The following is a 21323-nucleotide window of genomic DNA, read 5'->3' as shown; positions in this document are numbered from 1 at the left end:
ACTCGCTTTTTATTATCTATGCAAAGTCACTTTACCCCTACATACATGTACAAATGACCTCCGCTGACCTGTACCCCCGAGCATTGACTTGGTACCGGGAACCCCTATATGTAGCCTCGGTATTGTTATTTTGAGTTGATTTAATATTTTCTTAACTCTATTTCTTGAACTGCATTGTTGGTTAAGGGCTTGCAAGTAAGCATTTAACTGTAAAGTCTACACCTGTTTTTTGACACGTGACCAAAAAAAATGCTCTTAGGATGGGATATGGCCTTGATTGATGAAGTCATGTATTTCAAGCGGCGACTGAGGTAAAACCTTCAGGTTTCTGAAGATCAGCTCATTTTCCTGTGCTTTTTTAAATATGCATCAAAAATCGATCCATTTTAATGTACTGCAGTCTCATTTGGCAGGTGCACGAACCCTCTTTGATGTCCACACTCAGAGGCCAAGTCAAACGAGATATGAACATTTTAATTTCCTTGTAGTTCCAATGTTGTTCCAAATCTTTTTGATCTTTTTTTTCAGTAGAGTGGTTGGCTGAGCTAATGGTACAGAAGAATCACTCCAAACTAAATGAGGAAAGATCTATCGGTTTGGGTTAGGGTTTTACATTATGGTTTGTTGTCACCATCATGTCCATACAGTATTGATGACATTATGCCCCAAGGCAGACTTCCGATCGTCCAACAGATTTTTTTGTGACTGATCCATGTGAAAAGTCCAACATCAGCTTGTGTAGGAGGGAGCTGCACGAGTCATTTTCAATGACACCCGATATGGCATGTCTGGTCCAGTGCATTCAAAAATGTGATTTTCCTGTGTTTTATAAATATTTCCACATTGAGGTTGGAATAATAATGTGCAATGGTGAAAATTATGAAAATGCCCTTATAGTGTAAAAGATGTTTGAAAAGACCACCTGAAATTTCAGCCTGTTTTGGTGGGAGGGAGTTATGGCCTTCGATGGTGACATCACCATGCGGTAAATTAGTTAATGGCCAATAAGAAAGAGTTGCAAAACTCTGTCAATAACAGCTCATTTTCAGTTTTCCCCTCGCAACTCAAACCACTGACAGTTCTAGCAAAATTAATGCGTGAGAAATAGTTTTTTGCTAAGAAGCTATTTGTTTCTTATTTTTGACCATTTTCATTGACAACAATCACAGTAAGGTACTTAATTTTTACCCAGAAATGATTTGATGATGAGATAAAAACGGCTGCATTGGTACTTTACTTAAACAATTCCATCCTCAAAATATGGAAAGATGTTTCTGCCCTCAGGCTAAGATTTAATAAGGAAAACGGTGTTTATGAAAGTGTTTACATAATGTAGTTGAATTAAGAGAAACTCAACTGCATATTATTAATAAAAAAGGACTTATTAATGTAAAAGTTCAGCGTGCTGGAGGAGAGACTGCTGGTGCATGTAGACAACATTACAAAAAACATGTAAGGTCCAAATCCTCATTAAGCCCTGTAGAGTTTTTAATGAGGAATTGGAGGGCTTAATAAGGAATTGGACATTGTTGCATGTTTCTTGTAATGTTGTCTACAGGCACCAGCAGTCCCTTCACAGCCCTGATGAGCCCGAAACATGTGCTCCATTTTTGTTTTATAGCACCTTGCACTTTCTGTATTTTTTTTAGCATGGATTGAATTACTGTCACGTCCTGACCATAGAAAGCCTGTATTATCTATGGTAGAGTCGGTCAGGGCGTGACTAGTTTTTTTTTTTTTGTCTAGTTTATTATTTCTACGTGGGGTTCTGGGTTTAATTTTCTATGTTGGTGTTTGTGTATGATTCCCAATTAGAGGCAGCTGGTAATCGTTGTCTCTAATTGGGGAATCATACTTAAGTTGTATTTTTTCCACCTGTGGGTTATGGAATGTTGTTTATGTTTAGTTGCCTGTTAGCACTGCATTGTCGTCATGGTTCGTTTATTGTTTTTGTTTTTTTCTAAGTTTCACTCTCTAATAAATAATGTGGAACTCTACGTACGCTGTGACTTGGTCCGTCTATACTAACGATCGTGACAATTAACTACATTATTTTTGCATCTTGGCTTCCTTGGGGTATTCCTTTTCATGGTTTTGAGTGTGAATACCTTTTGAACTCCACATACATATATTTTCTCCTACGCACCAGCCACCTTCCATTCTAGCCTGAGCGCAAACCCATATTCTGGCTTTTATTGTAGTTAATTACCACATTTCTGTCCTTATCTAGGTTGAATATTTGAATAATGAAAACTACAACTTCCAATCAGTCCAGCGTCCCACATAGTTCTTGACTAAGTTTTTCTCCTGCATGATTTGATTTCTCTCTAGAGAAACGGCACATTGAGCTCCCCCCCCCAAAACGAGTCAATTAGTTTAATAACTCCCTAATAACTCCCCCCCCCCCCCCCCCCTCGGTCTTGTCAAATGGTCAATCCTCTATTGACAGATCTAATTCCTTAAATAAAATCCCAGTGAGAACTAGATTTTCAAAAAGCAGAATGATACATTTCACTGGGACTTGCGCATGGCCTTGGCAGTCCCACACAGCGATAATGGATTCAAGAGAGACTCATAATGTCTCTGCAATTTTCTCTCCGTGGTTAAATAATAACTGTTGTGTTAGTTTACATGGACTTCAGAATGTAAAATTCTTGCCTATGCATACATCAACCAGCACTATCTGCCCCAGTGTGGGTGGCTGTCATTATGTTTGGAGAGTCCATCCACTTTCCTGCATTACCATGGAAACAATGCTAACAATGCCAGCAAATCTTCGTCTTTTATTTTCCGTTCGAATATATTCAACTGGGGCCTCTTACCGACCTCTTGTAGATGAGCCCTGATTGCAAGAGATGGATCAAAGCTGTTTTTATTGGAAATCATGCCACATTACTGGTTTCTGAGCGAATCAGACAGTTTCAGTTTTGCTTCAACTATCAGTGAAATAATCAATTATCTAAAAACATTGTTCACATTTCCATTTTCTGACAAGTTTTGTCCCTGGCAGAGAAGAGAATTTCACCTGCTAAATGTTGTTGTGATACACAGCAATTTCATTTGAGACTAACTGCATGATCATTTCAGCACCATGGATCGAGACAATTTAGACAAGCAGGGTTAAACTCAGTGAAGCATGTTTTAAGAGTCTCTGATGCTCATTTTCTTCTCATTCAAAGAGCAAACGCAAAGCAGTCAAAGTGTTCATGTAATTTGCCACCACATTTTCCATCTGTCAAAGAAATTTGGTGAGTTGCGTTTTCTTCAATTTACTAAGCTTGGGTTTGTTTTTGCTATGTGCTCATGGTAAGGGATTCGTAATTGGGTTGTACACTATGTCTGAAAAATGTGTTGAAGGAAATCTTGTAGTTCCTCTAGTTAATAACATATTTTATTGAATGCATTAAATGTCTTTAAAACAAAACATCTCACCTTGAAAATGTGCTGTACACTATCAAACAAACTGGCGTATACTGGCCACCTGATATAATACACAGATCTTAATGTACCTCTGCAGAGCAAAAATAGATAGCCTTGACAATGTGCATTGCCTCAAAACAGAGCATCAAGGCATGTTAACCTCCGTTATAATTGAAAAGCTCCTGATCTCCAATTCAGATCTTTGGGGGAAGTAGGAAACTCATGAAAATGGCCAGCAGCTTTTTCCTCGTTAAGCGGCAACAAACAGAGACTTACAAAAACAGTCTTCCATTGCTGAATAATCCAATTTTTTCAGTGATTTTTCATAAAAGTTATTGGGTGAGCAACAGAAAAACGGCTTGGGGTTAACACTGCAGCAACGGCTCTGTCTTTAGCACACCACATTTACTGTGGTTCTCTACCAACACTTCCAAAAACCTGTGCTGCTCCAACCATTGTTTTTGATTGGATGACTTTCCCCAAGGTTCAAATCCTGATGTAAAATATGACTAAACCAGCCTCTATCTAGTCATTGTAAGACAATTGTCTTCCCCTTTTTTTAGCCCAGCACCGAGAGATTTATACATAAAAAGCTGGTTTCCCAGACACTGATTAAGCCTGGTCCTGGACTAAAAAGTGTCATAACATGATATATTTTTATTGTAGAATAGAAAAGTAGCAATAAATGTCATTACGCACATATTGACCATGGACAACAACAGTAAACACAAAGGACGTCCATGGTAGATACTGAATGGACATCTTCCCCTCTTTCCACTATGTGGATTTACAAACTTCTTAAACAATTCACATGTTGAACACTTAATTATCTACAGAGAGAATAATGTACTTTCAGTCTTTAGCGGTATACAGTTTATCTATGTTTTCTTATTTGTTAACAGTCATCTGCATTCACAACAATTTCAATCCACTGACACTGAATGTGTCATATAATGGAAATATCCACTCAGTTACCAGTTTATTAGGTACACCCATCTAGTATGGGTATAAAAAATAAATTAAAAAAAAGCCAGACTACGGTTTGCAACTGCACATAACCACTAGGCAGGGTAGCCTAGTGGTTAGAGTGTTGGACTAGTAACTGAAAGGTTGCAAGTTCAAATCCCCGAGCTGACAAGGTACACATCTATCGTTCTGCCCCTGAACAGGCAGTTAACCCACTCTTCCTAGCCTGTCGTTGAAAATAAGAATTTGTTCTTAACTGACTTGCCTAGTTTAAATTAAGGTTAAAAAAATGGGGACAGAGATCATGCTTTTTGGAGAAATGTCCTCTGGTCTGATGAAACAAAAATACAACTGTTTGGCCATAACATCATTATGTTAGGAGGTAAAAGGGAGAGGCTTGAAAGCCGAAGAACACCATCCCAACCGTGAAGCACGGGGGTGGCAGCATCATATTGTGGGGGTGCTTTGCTGCAGGAGGGACTGGTGCACTTCACAAAATAGATGGCTTGGTGAGGATGAAAAATTGTGTGGTTATGTTGAAGCAAAATCTCAAGACATCAGTCAGGAAGTTAAAGCTTGGTCAAAAATGGGTCTTCCAAATGGACAATGACCCCAAGCATACTTCCAAAGTTGTGGCAAAATGGCTTAAGGACAACAAAGTCAAGGTATTGGAGTGGCTATCACAAAGCCCTGACCTCAATCCTATAGAAAATTTGTGGACAGAACTGAAAAAGCGTGTGCGGGGAAGGAGTTCTACAAACTTGACTCAGTTACACCAGCTCTGTCAGGAGGAATGGACCAAAATTCACCCAATTTACTGTGGGAAGCTTGTGGAAGGCTACCCAAAACGTTTGACCCAAGTTAACCAATTGAAAGGCAATGCTATCAAATACTAATTGAGTGTATGTAAACTTCTGACCCACTGGGAATGTGATGAAAGAAATAAAAGCTGAAATTAATCATTCACTCTACTATTATTCTGACATTTCACATTGTTAAAATAAAGTGGTGATCCTAACTGACCTAAGACAGAGAATTCTTACTTGGAGTACATGTCAGGAATTGTGAAAAACTGAGTTTAAATGTATTTGGCTAAGGCGTATGTAAACTTCTGACTTCAACTGTATTTTGCCCATTCGAACAGTCAGTCGAACAGTAACTGAATGCCTCTTTGCATGTCTGCATGCTTTATATAGCATACCACAGCCACCTGACTTGCTGTCTGTAGGAGCGAACCATTTTTGTGAACGGGTGGTGTACCTAATAAACTGGACAAATGTACAGTAGTCATATACTGTTCACATAGGCATATTGTTTCAAACGTAATCTCCAATGCAATCTAGAACTGAAGAGACAACATACCGGTAAAGGGGAGTTCTGCTGTGCTTCTTTTAACATGTGCCCCAGAAATGCATGTGCTTACTAACCTTGTGCCTCCCCTCACAAAAACAGTTTGTTGATCATCCTTTTAACTTCATTTGAACTGGAAGACATTTTAGAATTAATCATAGCACTTAAAACCAGCCAAATGGAGGGAATCCAAATTAAATGACTACTGCTTGTGGCATGGTGATAGAAAAGGGTCCCTATAGACCGTACTTTTGGAGTAGTTCGGACTGCCACTGCCGCTTGCGCTCGGGGAAAGCCTGTGGGATTTTGATGTTGTTAAAGTCCTGTATGCACTGCTTCATCTCTTCCTCTGCGCTGGGTCTCTCCGTGTTCTTCTTCCTGCTCAGGCCGCCCTCACGCCCCATCAGCGACTGGAAGAGCTCGCTGTTGCGTCGCTTATCTGGCAGCTGCATCCACTGCACTGACGAGCCCTTCTTGGAGGGCCGCCCAAGGGTGAGGGTGCTGGGCTGCCGAGAGACAGACTGGAGGGCTCCGCAGGGGGCCATGGATCCCCCGCCGCCTCCCCCACCCAAGTTGGGGCCGTCCTGGGGCGAGGTGGCCTCAGAGTGGGTCTCGGAGCTGGAGGTGGAGAGTTCGTTGAGGGAGGTGCCGCTCTCGCTGCCCTTGTCGGTGCCCAGTTTGTCCTTCTGGCGCTCCTCACAGTCCTGCTTGGGGGAGATGATCTTCGATGCCGGCCCTGCCAAACACACAGCAGAGAGACAAGGTCAGTCACATGTTGAGACAACTGGAGTAAAGAGCACCTGTGTATGTCATGCTGCCATTTCCCCCAAATTTCTCCTTCAGTGCCATAGCCGTTCCACTTATGTTCTGTTAGAGTACAAGCACACCTAATTCATCTTGGTGATTAGTTGAGCAGTTGAGTCAGTTGTGCTAGGTACTCGCTCGCGCTCGCGCTCTCACTCTCTCTCTCTCTCTCTCTCTCTCTCTCTCTCTCTCTCTCTCTCTCTCTGGTTACAGTAAGAAGGCTAACGCATCTCAACACCCAGCATAAAATCCTTGTCAGTGGCTAGGTTTCCATTCAATTGGCTACAGATTTTCGTGTAAATATTCTGAAATCTGCATAAAAACAATATTCACGTTTACAAATAACTCATTTTGATTCAAGTGAAATGGGGCCTTTTTGCAGCATTAGTATTTTGTGATATTCCACAGCTCAGGGTTTTTGTGGAATGAGTTTGGCTGAATCTGACCCCTGGTTTTATAGCATCAGAACTAGAGGCATCATTTCTATTATGTCGATTCTACAATATGCCCATAACATTTAATTGAAATATGAATAAAAAAATGCTTCTACACCCCCCTACCCACTGCAGAATAAACAAAAACGCATAAATGATCTACATTCACAATAGCTGATATGGCTTGTGTTCAAATGTCAGCCAGCCCTGGGTTTCTGGTGGGCCGCTGCAAGCCCGTATTAGCAAACACATGCAGGCTGTAAATCAGTGATGCACCTCAAAGGCATTGTACTTCAAGGCTTCCACTTTGGTTCACTATCTCACTAATAGCAACAGTAGCCAAGACCCCAAGGACGCCAAACATCATTCACAATGACTGCCTCCACCACGGAAACCAATTACATATGTAGATCCTAGATTACTCTTCCCACAATGCAGTTCCTTTGTGTGGACAGAGATGTTTCTACCTCTGGGATTTACAGTAGTGATAGAGACAGATCTCGTTATCTCTGACACACACACTCGTGCGCACACATGCTGTATCTCTATTCCCCCCCCCCCCCACAGCAATTTTTTAAAGTTGAATCGAATCAGTGCCAGGTTCCATTTTTCCGTCTTTCTCTACACTCAGTGGCACGAATGGAAGAAAAAAATAATGCAATAGACTGCAGAGGGTCAGTAGAAATCAAAACCAATTTAGAACGTTCCCTGGGCCTTTAAAACGGAGAATGTTCTGTCCGACTGTCTCCCATTTGATTTGAAAATAGAGCATGAATAACTTGCTACTCTCAATGCTTAGACAACTAAAGTCAAGCTAATAGAGGGACTTTAGAGTTAGGGAGCCAGTACATCAGAGGAGAAAATGTGACTCCATTAGATAAATAGCATATCATACAAGGAGTAAGGCCCTACCATTGAGTTCTTCTCCTTTTTTTCATCTTGTTTGACAAAGGCACGTCATATGTGGCTCCCTATTCTCTGTATACAGTAGTGCACTACCTTTGACTAGGGTCCGTAGGGAAAGTGTGCCATCCAAGGATTACTAACTCACCGAGACAGTTGGCATTCAACAATGTGTCACGCCCTGACCTTAGATTCTCTGTTTTTCTATATATATTTGGTTAGGTCAGGGTGTGACTAGGGTGGGTACTCTAGTTGTTGTATGTCTAGGGTTTCTGTCATCTAGGGGTTTTGTATGTCTATGATGGCCTGGTATGGTTCCCAATCATAGACAGCTGTTTGTCGTTGTCTCTGATTGGGGATCATGTTTAGGTAGCCATTTTCCCCATTGTTAGTTGTGGGATCTTGTCTATGTTTGGTTGCCTGTCAGCACTAGTTTGTATAGCTTCACGTTTCATTTGGTTGTTTGTTGTTTTTGTTCATTCATTTAAAAGAGAATGTACACATACCACGCTGTGCCTTGGTCTGATCCTTATGACAAACGTGACACTGTGCTTTTGTGTGGGATGGTTCTTGGCACCCTATCTCAATAAGTCTTAGGGACGCGACTCAATCGAAACCACATTGCAGTATTAAAAGAATAGTGTCAACATAGCTTTATCAGCAGAGTCAAATGAAATTACAGAATGGTTTGGGTGACTATAATTAATAGCAGGTAGACTACACAGGTAGATTCTTTCCAGTTTTCAGAATAAGAATGTGTGCATGGGCAGTAGTGTTAGTGGATAGTGGCTATTTTGAAAGTGTTCACTTGTGTATTTTTTTTAATATGTGATTGTTTTACATACTGGCTACTGTCATGACTTTACTTTCATTTTTTTTACCTTCATTTAACTAGGCAAGTCAGTTAAGAACAAATTCTTATTTTCAATGACAGCCTAGGAACAGTGGGTTAACTGCCTGTTCGGGGCAGAACAACAGATTTGTACATTGTCAGCTCAGGGGTTTGAACTCGCAACCTTCTGGTTCCTACTCCAACGCTTTAACCACTAGTCAACCCTGCCGCCCTTATCTAATGACTGTTATTCATTTAGTCAACTAACTATGTTTAATTGTTACCTGATTTAAATTAATCATGTAACAATTAACTCATTAGGATTGGGGGGCAGCACGAGAGCCGTTATTTAAAGAGTTACCATCTCCTGAATTAAAGACTAAAGGTCTTTACCTATCACATCCATAAAACAGTCAACGTATTAATTATAACCTCGTATCATGATTTTGAACAGTCGTAACCTCCTGCATCTGCAAAAAACCCAGCCTTCCTTGATTCAGTACTACACAAATTGGTGTAATTATTTATTTACTAAATAACTACAGTAAATGGTAACACAGGTAATGCATAAAAACAGGCCCTAGCGGACTGACAATATGGCGGCTTATTACAAAGGAGATGAAGAGAGAGAGGTGGAGAGAGGGGCAGAGACATAATACTATGGTACATTTAGAAACTACTCTCACAGTAATCATATACTTTGCACACAAACTGCCGCCCATTTGGAGTAAGAAATCATGAATGTAATTACAGTGGCTTTCGAAAGAATTTACCTCCTTGGGATTTTTCCTATTTTGTTGCCTTTACAACCTGGAATTTAAAATACACTGCTCAAAAAAATAAATGGAACACTAAAATAACACATCCTAGATCTGAATGAATGAAATATTCTTATTAAATATTTTTTTCTTTACATAGGTGAATGTGCTGACAATGAAATCACACAAAAATTATCCATGGAAATTCAATTTATTAACCCATGGAGGTCTGGATTTGGAGTGACACTCAAAATTAAAATGGAAAACCACACTACAGGCTGATCCAACTTTGATGTAATGTCCTTAAAACAAGTCAAAATGAGGCTCAGTAGTGTGTGTGGCCTCCACGTGCCTGTATGACCTCCCTACAACGCCTGGGCATGCTCCTGATAATTTTTCAGTTTTTGATTTGTTAAAAAAGTTTGAAATATCCAATAAATGTCGTTCCACTTCATGATTGTGTCCCACTTGTTGTTGATTCTTCACAAAAAAATACAGTTTTATATCTTTATGTTTGAAGCCTGAAATGTGGCAAAAGGTCGCAAAGTTCAAGGGGGCCGAATACTTTCGCAAGGCACTGTATGGTCTCACAAGGGGTCTGAGGATCTCATCTCGGTACCTAATGGCAGTCAGGCTATCTCTGGTGAGCACATGGAGGGCTCTGCAGCCGCCCAAAGAAATGCCAACCCACACCATGACTGACCCACCGCCAAACCGGTCATACTGGAGGATGTTGCAGGTAGCAGAACGTTCTCCACGGCGTCTCCAGACTCTGTCACGTGCTCAGTGTGAACCTGCTTTTATCTGTGAAGAGCACAGGGCGCCAGCGAATTTGCCAATCTTCGTGTTCTCTGGCAAATGACATACGTCCTGCACTGTGTTGGGCTGTAAGCACAACCCCCACCTGTGGACGTCGGGCCCTCATACCACCCTCATGAAGTCTGTTTCTGACCGTTTGAACAGACACGTGCACATTTGTGGCCTGCTGGAGGTCATTTTGCAGGGCTCTGGCAGTGCTCCTCCTGCTCCTCCTTGCACAAAGGCGGACGTATCGGTCCTGCTGCTGGGTTGTTGCCCTCCTACGGCCCCCTCCACGTCTCCTGATGTACTGGCCTGTCTCCTGGTAGTGTCTCCATGCTCTGGACACTATGCTGACAGACACAGGAAACCTTCTTGCCACAGCTCGCATTGATATGCCATCCTGGATGAGCTGCACTACCTGAGCCACTTGTGTGGGTTGTAGACTCCGTCTCGTGCATAACTATTCACCCCCAAAGTCAATACTTTGTAGAGCCACCTTCTGCAGCAATTACAGCTGCAAGTCTCTTGAGGTATGTCTGTATAAGCTTGGCACATCAAGCCACTAGGATTTTGGCCCATTCTTCAAGGCAGAACTGCTCCAGCTCCAAGTTGGATGGGTTCCGTTGGTGTACAGCAATCTTTAAGGCATACCACAGATTCTCAATTGGATTGAGGTCTGAGCATTGACTAGGCCATTCCAAGACATTTAAATGTTTCCCCTTAAACCCCTCGAGTGTTGCTTTAACAATATGCTTAGGGTCATTGTCCTGCTGGAAGGTGAACATCCGTCCCAGTCTCAAATCTCGAAGACTGAAATAGGATTCCCTCAAGAATTTCCCTGTATTTAATGCCATCCGTCATTCCTTCAACTCTGACCAGTTTCCCAGTCCCTACCGAAGAAAAACATCCCCACAGCATGATGCTACCACCACCATGCTTCACTGTGGGGATGGTGTTCTCAGGGTAATGAGAGGCGTTGGGTTTGTGCCAGACATAGCGTTGTCTTGATGGCCAAAAAGCACATTTTAGTCTCATCTGACCAGAGTACCTTCTTCCATATGTTTGGGGAGTCTCCCACATGCCTTTTGGCGAACACCAAACGTGTTTGATTATTTTCTTTAAGGAATGGCATTTTTCTGGCCACTTTTCCATAAATTCCAGCTCTGTGGAGGGTACGGCTTAAAGTGGTCCTATGGACAGACACTCCAATTTCCGCTGTGTAGCTTTGCAGCTCCTTCGGGGTTATCTTTGGTCTCTTTTTTCCTCTCTGATTAATGCCCTCCTTGCCTGGTTCGTGAGATTGGGTGGGCGGCCCTCTCTTGGCAGCTTTGTTGTTGTGCCTCATTCTTTCCATTTTATAATAATGGATTTAATGGTGCTCCTTGGGATATTCCAAGTTTCAGATATTTTTTATAACCCAACCCTGACCTGTACTTCTCCACAACTTAGCCCCTGGCCAGTTTGGAGAGCTCCCTGGTCTTCATAGTGCCGCTTGCTTGGTGGTGCCCCTCGCTTAGTGGGGTTGCAGACACTTGGGCCTTTCAGAACAGGTGTACATATACCGAGATAATGACAGATCATGTGAAACTTTGATTGCACACAGGTGGACTTTATTTAACTAATTATGTGACTTCTGAAGGTAATTGGTTACACCAGATCTTATTTAGGGGCTTCATAGCAAAGGAGGTGAATGCATATGCACGCACCACTTTTCCGTTTTAAATTATTTAACAATTTTATGAAGCATTTCACTTCACCAATTTTGACTATTTTGTGTATGTCCATTGCATAAAATTCAAATAAAAATCCATTTAAGTTACAGGTTGTAATGCAACAAAATAGTAAAAATGCCAAAGGGGATGAAGACTTTTGCAAGGCACTGTATTTGTAAATGCCATGGGTATCTCTGTCGGAACCAAGCCTTCTTGGAAAGGGGTTTGGTTGGCCCTTTCCGCGGCACACTTGTAGTACTCTGATTGTCCAAAAGGGGTCCCCACCCATCTCTTCTACTGTTGCTCTCAACTGCCTTCGCCTGGCAACCGGCAATCCGTTGTGTAGTCCTGAAAAGAACTACAGAAGACACTCCGCTTCCACTCGCTCTGGAAGATGATTCTTTGAAAATAGGCTAGCCAGCTGTATCGATAGCTCTCAGTGGGGCGATGAGAGTAGTAGAATACGATGGTTTGAAGATTAGTTGAATGGTTCCATAAACTGATCCCACTCATAGGGGTGTCCATTGAAAGTTGACTAGCAACAACAACTGGGACCTAAAACACCCCTACCATGAGCACCCAATAAATTTGCCCAAGAAGAGTCAAACAAAAGAAAAACCCACACCAAACATAAAAAACAGAAAGAAATACAAAAAGTGAAGAATAACAACAAAAAAAGAGAGATGATCAGATAAAGGATTGTTTGTCTAGAACTCAAATAGGGAGTGCAAACTAAAGGTGTTAACCCTCCACATCTCTCAAAACAACTGCAGCACTGGGCCAGCCACTCTTAAATATCACCTGGGCCAGCACAGGTGAAACACCTTTCAACTAACGAGATGACGCCAATTGACAAACGAGGTGATACCTAACGTCCAACCTCAAAATATAAGTGGAAAAATCTAAGCCTGTAACATCTTCCCCCTTAAGACACCAAATAAATATATGTGCCGTTAAAATAAATTGTGAGCCATCCTCAGTAACTCGTCGAAGCGTAACTGGATCATCAATTTGAGATACACTGGCCCAATTGCCTTGCCTAGAAGTGGCACGAGAATGCAATTTCCTCATTAGAACACCATCTCTGTCTAAGTATACCCCACAAACTTCATCAAACTCTTCCTCCGGGCGTATCTCAGCAGAAAGGGGAGTTGAAAACATCTTTACTCTCTCTCTCTCTCTCTCTCTCTCTCTCTCTCTGGTTACAGTAAGAAGGCTAACGCATCTCAACACCCAGCATAAAATCCTTGTCAGTGGCTAGGTTTCCATTCAATTGGCTACAGATTTTCGTGTAAATATTCTGAAATCTGCATAAAAACAATATTCACGTTTACAAATAACTCATTTTGATTCAAGTGAAATGGGGCCTTTTTGCAGCATTAGTATTTTGTGATATTCCACAGCTCAGGGTTTTTGTGGAATGAGTTTGGCTGAATCTGACCCCTGGTTTTATAGCATCAGAACTAGAGGCATCATTTCTATTATGTCGATTCTACAATATGCCCATAACATTTAATTGAAATATGAATAAAAAAATGCTTCTACACCCCCCTACCCACTGCAGAATAAACAAAAACGCATAAATGATCTACATTCACAATAGCTGATATGGCTTGTGTTCAAATGTCAGCCAGCCCTGGGTTTCTGGTGGGCCGCTGCAAGCCCGTATTAGCAAACACATGCAGGCTGTAAATCAGTGATGCACCTCAAAGGCATTGTACTTCAAGGCTTCCACTTTGGTTCACTATCTCACTAATAGCAACAGTAGCCAAGACCCCAAGGACGCCAAACATCATTCACAATGACTGCCTCCACCACGGAAACCAATTACATATGTAGATCCTAGATTACTCTTCCCACAATGCAGTTCCTTTGTGTGGACAGAGATGTTTCTACCTCTGGGATTTACAGTAGTGATAGAGACAGATCTCGTTATCTCTGACACACACACTCGTGCGCACACATGCTGTATCTCTATTCCCCCCCCCCCCCCCCACAGCAATTTTTTAAAGTTGAATCGAATCAGTGCCAGGTTCCATTTTTCCGTCTTTCTCTACACTCAGTGGCACGAATGGAAGAAAAAAATAATGCAATAGACTGCAGAGGGTCAGTAGAAATCAAAACCAATTTAGAACGTTCCCTGGGCCTTTAAAACGGAGAATGTTCTGTCCGACTGTCTCCCATTTGATTTGAAAATAGAGCATGAATAACTTGCTACTCTCAATGCTTAGACAACTAAAGTCAAGCTAATAGAGGGACTTTAGAGTTAGGGAGCCAGTACATCAGAGGAGAAAATGTGACTCCATTAGATAAATAGCATATCATACAAGGAGTAAGGCCCTACCATTGAGTTCTTCTCCTTTTTTTCATCTTGTTTGACAAAGGCACGTCATATGTGGCTCCCTATTCTCTGTATACAGTAGTGCACTACCTTTGACTAGGGTCCGTAGGGAAAGTGTGCCATCCAAGGATTACTAACTCACCGAGACAGTTGGCATTCAACAATGTGTCACGCCCTGACCTTAGATTCTCTGTTTTTCTATATATATTTGGTTAGGTCAGGGTGTGACTAGGGTGGGTACTCTAGTTGTTGTATGTCTAGGGTTTCTGTCATCTAGGGGTTTTGTATGTCTATGATGGCCTGGTATGGTTCCCAATCATAGACAGCTGTTTGTCGTTGTCTCTGATTGGGGATCATGTTTAGGTAGCCATTTTCCCCATTGTTAGTTGTGGGATCTTGTCTATGTTTGGTTGCCTGTCAGCACTAGTTTGTATAGCTTCACGTTTCATTTGGTTGTTTGTTGTTTTTGTTCATTCATTTAAAAGAGAATGTACACATACCACGCTGTGCCTTGGTCTGATCCTTATGACAAACGTGACACTGTGCTTTTGTGTGGGATGGTTCTTGGCACCCTATCTCAATAAGTCTTAGGGACGCGACTCAATCGAAACCACATTGCAGTATTAAAAGAATAGTGTCAACATAGCTTTATCAGCAGAGTCAAATGAAATTACAGAATGGTTTGGGTGACTATAATTAATAGCAGGTAGACTACACAGGTAGATTCTTTCCAGTTTTCAGAATAAGAATGTGTGCATGGGCAGTAGTGTTAGTGGATAGTGGCTATTTTGAAAGTGTTCACTTGTGTATTTTTTTTAATATGTGATTGTTTTACATACTGGCTACTGTCATGACTTTACTTTCATTTTTTTTACCTTCATTTAACTAGGCAAGTCAGTTAAGAACAAATTCTTATTTTCAATGACAGCCTAGGAACAGTGGGTTAACTGCCTGTTCGGGGCAGAACAACAGATTTGTACATTGTCAGCTCAGGGGTTTGAACTCGCAACCTTCTGGTTCCTACTCCAACGCTTTAACCACTAGTCAACCCTGCCGCCCTTATCTAATGACTGTTATTCATTTAGTCAACTAACTATGTTTAATTGTTACCTGATTTAAATTAATCATGTAACAATTAACTCATTAGGATTGGGGGGCAGCACGAGAGCCGTTATTTAAAGAGTTACCATCTCCTGAATTAAAGACTAAAGGTCTTTACCTATCACATCCATAAAACAGTCAACGTATTAATTATAACCTCGTATCATGATTTTGAACAGTCGTAACCTCCTGCATCTGCAAAAAACCCAGCCTTCCTTGATTCAGTACTACACAAATTGGTGTAATTATTTATTTACTAAATAACTACAGTAAATGGTAACACAGGTAATGCATAAAAACAGGCCCTAGCGGACTGACAATATGGCGGCTTATTACAAAGGAGATGAAGAGAGAGAGGTGGAGAGAGGGGCAGAGACATAATACTATGGTACATTTAGAAACTACTCTCACAGTAATCATATACTTTGCACACAAACTGCCGCCCATTTGGAGTAAGAAATCATGAATGTAATTACAGTGGCTTTCGAAAGAATTTACCTCCTTGGGATTTTTCCTATTTTGTTGCCTTTACAACCTGGAATTTAAAATACACTGCTCAAAAAAATAAATGGAACACTAAAATAACACATCCTAGATCTGAATGAATGAAATATTCTTATTAAATATTTTTTTCTTTACATAGGTGAATGTGCTGACAATGAAATCACACAAAAATTATCCATGGAAATTCAATTTATTAACCCATGGAGGTCTGGATTTGGAGTGACACTCAAAATTAAAATGGAAAACCACACTACAGGCTGATCCAACTTTGATGTAATGTCCTTAAAACAAGTCAAAATGAGGCTCAGTAGTGTGTGTGGCCTCCACGTGCCTGTATGACCTCCCTACAACGCCTGGGCATGCTCCTGATAATTTTTCAGTTTTTGATTTGTTAAAAAAGTTTGAAATATCCAATAAATGTCGTTCCACTTCATGATTGTGTCCCACTTGTTGTTGATTCTTCACAAAAAAATACAGTTTTATATCTTTATGTTTGAAGCCTGAAATGTGGCAAAAGGTCGCAAAGTTCAAGGGGGCCGAATACTTTCGCAAGGCACTGTATGGTCTCACAAGGGGTCTGAGGATCTCATCTCGGTACCTAATGGCAGTCAGGCTATCTCTGGTGAGCACATGGAGGGCTCTGCAGCCGCCCAAAGAAATGCCAACCCACACCATGACTGACCCACCGCCAAACCGGTCATACTGGAGGATGTTGCAGGTAGCAGAACGTTCTCCACGGCGTCTCCAGACTCTGTCACGTGCTCAGTGTGAACCTGCTTTTATCTGTGAAGAGCACAGGGCGCCAGCGAATTTGCCAATCTTCGTGTTCTCTGGCAAATGACATACGTCCTGCACTGTGTTGGGCTGTAAGCACAACCCCCACCTGTGGACGTCGGGCCCTCATACCACCCTCATGAAGTCTGTTTCTGACCGTTTGAACAGACACGTGCACATTTGTGGCCTGCTGGAGGTCATTTTGCAGGGCTCTGGCAGTGCTCCTCCTGCTCCTCCTTGCACAAAGGCGGACGTATCGGTCCTGCTGCTGGGTTGTTGCCCTCCTACGGCCCCCTCCACGTCTCCTGATGTACTGGCCTGTCTCCTGGTAGTGTCTCCATGCTCTGGACACTATGCTGACAGACACAGGAAACCTTCTTGCCACAGCTCGCATTGATATGCCATCCTGGATGAGCTGCACTACCTGAGCCACTTGTGTGGGTTGTAGACTCCGTCTCGTGCATAACTATTCACCCCCAAAGTCAATACTTTGTAGAGCCACCTTCTGCAGCAATTACAGCTGCAAGTCTCTTGAGGTATGTCTGTATAAGCTTGGCACATCAAGCCACTAGGATTTTGGCCCATTCTTCAAGGCAGAACTGCTCCAGCTCCAAGTTGGATGGGTTCCGTTGGTGTACAGCAATCTTTAAGGCATACCACAGATTCTCAATTGGATTGAGGTCTGAGCATTGACTAGGCCATTCCAAGACATTTAAATGTTTCCCCTTAAACCCCTCGAGTGTTGCTTTAACAATATGCTTAGGGTCATTGTCCTGCTGGAAGGTGAACATCCGTCCCAGTCTCAAATCTCGAAGACTGAAATAGGATTCCCTCAAGAATTTCCCTGTATTTAATGCCATCCGTCATTCCTTCAACTCTGACCAGTTTCCCAGTCCCTACCGAAGAAAAACATCCCCACAGCATGATGCTACCACCACCATGCTTCACTGTGGGGATGGTGTTCTCAGGGTAATGAGAGGCGTTGGGTTTGTGCCAGACATAGCGTTGTCTTGATGGCCAAAAAGCACATTTTAGTCTCATCTGACCAGAGTACCTTCTTCCATATGTTTGGGGAGTCTCCCACATGCCTTTTGGCGAACACCAAACGTGTTTGATTATTTTCTTTAAGGAATGGCATTTTTCTGGCCACTTTTCCATAAATTCCAGCTCTGTGGAGGGTACGGCTTAAAGTGGTCCTATGGACAGACACTCCAATTTCCGCTGTGTAGCTTTGCAGCTCCTTCGGGGTTATCTTTGGTCTCTTTTTTCCTCTCTGATTAATGCCCTCCTTGCCTGGTTCGTGAGATTGGGTGGGCGGCCCTCTCTTGGCAGCTTTGTTGTTGTGCCTCATTCTTTCCATTTTATAATAATGGATTTAATGGTGCTCCTTGGGATATTCCAAGTTTCAGATATTTTTTATAACCCAACCCTGACCTGTACTTCTCCACAACTTAGCCCCTGGCCAGTTTGGAGAGCTCCCTGGTCTTCATAGTGCCGCTTGCTTGGTGGTGCCCCTCGCTTAGTGGGGTTGCAGACACTTGGGCCTTTCAGAACAGGTGTACATATACCGAGATAATGACAGATCATGTGAAACTTTGATTGCACACAGGTGGACTTTATTTAACTAATTATGTGACTTCTGAAGGTAATTGGTTACACCAGATCTTATTTAGGGGCTTCATAGCAAAGGAGGTGAATGCATATGCACGCACCACTTTTCCGTTTTAAATTATTTAACAATTTTATGAAGCATTTCACTTCACCAATTTTGACTATTTTGTGTATGTCCATTGCATAAAATTCAAATAAAAATCCATTTAAGTTACAGGTTGTAATGCAACAAAATAGTAAAAATGCCAAAGGGGATGAAGACTTTTGCAAGGCACTGTATTTGTAAATGCCATGGGTATCTCTGTCGGAACCAAGCCTTCTTGGAAAGGGGTTTGGTTGGCCCTTTCCGCGGCACACTTGTAGTACTCTGATTGTCCAAAAGGGGTCCCCACCCATCTCTTCTACTGTTGCTCTCAACTGCCTTCGCCTGGCAACCGGCAATCCGTTGTGTAGTCCTGAAAAGAACTACAGAAGACACTCCGCTTCCACTCGCTCTGGAAGATGATTCTTTGAAAATAGGCTAGCCAGCTGTATCGATAGCTCTCAGTGGGGCGATGAGAGTAGTAGAATACGATGGTTTGAAGATTAGTTGAATGGTTCCATAAACTGATCCCACTCATAGGGGTGTCCATTGAAAGTTGACTAGCAACAACAACTGGGACCTAAAACACCCCTACCATGAGCACCCAATAAATTTGCCCAAGAAGAGTCAAACAAAAGAAAAACCCACACCAAACATAAAAAACAGAAAGAAATACAAAAAGTGAAGAATAACAACAAAAAAAGAGAGATGATCAGATAAAGGATTGTTTGTCTAGAACTCAAATAGGGAGTGCAAACTAAAGGTGTTAACCCTCCACATCTCTCAAAACAACTGCAGCACTGGGCCAGCCACTCTTAAATATCACCTGGGCCAGCACAGGTGAAACACCTTTCAACTAACGAGATGACGCCAATTGACAAACGAGGTGATACCTAACGTCCAACCTCAAAATATAAGTGGAAAAATCTAAGCCTGTAACATCTTCCCCCTTAAGACACCAAATAAATATATGTGCCGTTAAAATAAATTGTGAGCCATCCTCAGTAACTCGTCGAAGCGTAACTGGATCATCAATTTGAGATACACTGGCCCAATTGCCTTGCCTAGAAGTGGCACGAGAATGCAATTTCCTCATTAGAACACCATCTCTGTCTAAGTATACCCCACAAACTTCATCAAACTCTTCCTCCGGGCGTATCTCAGCAGAAAGGGGAGTTGAAAACATCTTTACTCTGTTCAGAAATTAGCTGCTTCCTAGACATCGAAGTGTCAACTGTAGGAACTCACTTCCTTCAGTGGTCCTACAAACTCACTCACCTTTGGGGTTTTCAAAGGAAAAGTCAATTCAGGAGATTTACTGACGTCAGGATCACCCATAAACGTCTCAGACAGATCGACCATTGTGGGATCGCTGACATGTTCCTCAACACTAGACTTTCTCCCGGCAACTTTCTTGGACATAGCACATGTAACGGCACACATTGGGAACACTCTAGGGTACTTTTCTGATAACCCATCAAGTTCCTCTACTCAGGGTTCCTTACAAACTACAGGATTTGGCACGACCTTCCCTCCAGCCAAATAATTTTCCAAAATAAATGGGCCCCTTCATTGGTAGGCTAGGATTCACTCCAACGACAACAGGACCAGAAACAAGATCAGACTTGAGTTCCACATTATAAAAAGGAACTTCCATGCAACCCATCTCCACGCCTTGTACTAACACACTGTAACCAGTTGCTGAAGTGTCTCAGACAAAGCAAAACACCCTCCAAAATGAAAGGCTGCCCCAGTGTCTCGCAGTATCTTCAAGAGCATCGCCACTCTGCGTAGTCACAAACCTGTCTGAAACAAAGGGGTAATACACATCTGATCCAAAATCTTGTGTAGGCTCCCAAGAAAATGATTTTTTTCGCTCATTTTTCTGTTTCAACTTAGGACACAGAGACAATGTGTCCTTTCTCAAGGTAATAATAACAAAATGGTATATACAAAAAAACTGTTCTGTCGATCTTTCTTTGGGCACTGTAGAAAAGGACCGAAACCTTTTGGAGGTGACTTCTCTGAATTGCTTTTATGCGTAGGGATAACTACTGTGTGCATTGTTTGTGAAGGTAGTTTTATGTGCCAACACACACTCATCTGCCAGAGCTGCTGCTTTTTCAAGAGTGAGATCCTTGTGCTCATAAATGTAAATAGAAACCCTTTCGTGAAGGCAATTTTTTAACTTCTCGAGAATTACGAGTGTCTTTTAAATCCTCAACGTCGTTGACCTTTTGAGAACCACACCACCGATCAGAAAGACACGCTTGTTCCCTTGCAATCTTAGCACGGCTTTTGGATTCTATCTTTTGTAATTTACGGAACTGTTGTCCGTACGCCTCTGGGACCAACTCGTAAGCCCGAAGGATAGCAGCTTTACAAGTGTCATAATCTGAACTCTGGCCAAGAGAAAGCAGCGGTCACTTTGTTTTCCCCACAATAACATTTTGGAGGAGCAGTGACCAAATGTCACACGGCAATTTTAGGGATGTGGCAGTCCACTCAAACAGAGTAAAATATACACTATATATGTGACCCGATTTTGTGAAGCTAGGCATATGCCGCAAGTCACGACTTCACAGGGGAGTCGTTCGAATGTAAAAAAAAAAATGTTTTAATCAAAATGCGTTTTTGGGGCGAAATGCCTTCTCAAACACCTTTCATGTGCCTTAACAACAAACTTGTATGCCATCTGTAAATTTGAATAAAATTGTTAAATTACAAGCCATTTTGCTTAAGCCACAGAAAAAGTTGGCAACCTTCCCCCTAGCCATGATTGACTGAGATAATGAGTGGACTGGGCACTAACTCAATGTTAGTGATGGCTGTTTAACAGTCTGATGGCCTTGAGATAGAAGCTGTTTTTCAGTCTCTGGGTCCCAGCTTTGATGCACCTGTACTGACCTCGCCTTCTGGATGATAGTGGG

General features: G+C 42.0%; 1 protein-coding gene across 1 annotated transcript in view; it reads right to left on the bottom strand.

Moving 5' to 3' along the window:
- Positions 1-5451: 5451 nt before the first annotated feature.
- Positions 5452-21323, bottom strand: part of LOC110505153 (BTB/POZ domain-containing protein KCTD8-like) — a 76881-nt gene continuing 61009 nt past the window's right edge. The window contains exon 2 of the mRNA XM_021584177.2: positions 5452-6472. Coding sequence (XP_021439852.1) covers positions 5973-6472 — 500 coding nt within the window. The 3' untranslated portion in view covers positions 5452-5972. The remainder of the gene's footprint in view (positions 6473-21323) is intronic.

The sequence above is a fragment of the Oncorhynchus mykiss genome, chromosome 31, assembly GCF_013265735.2.
Source record: "Oncorhynchus mykiss isolate Arlee chromosome 31, USDA_OmykA_1.1, whole genome shotgun sequence".
In the NCBI taxonomy this organism is placed as follows: Eukaryota; Metazoa; Chordata; class Actinopteri; order Salmoniformes; family Salmonidae; genus Oncorhynchus; species Oncorhynchus mykiss.
This window is presented reverse-complemented; position numbering and strand designations above follow the sequence as displayed.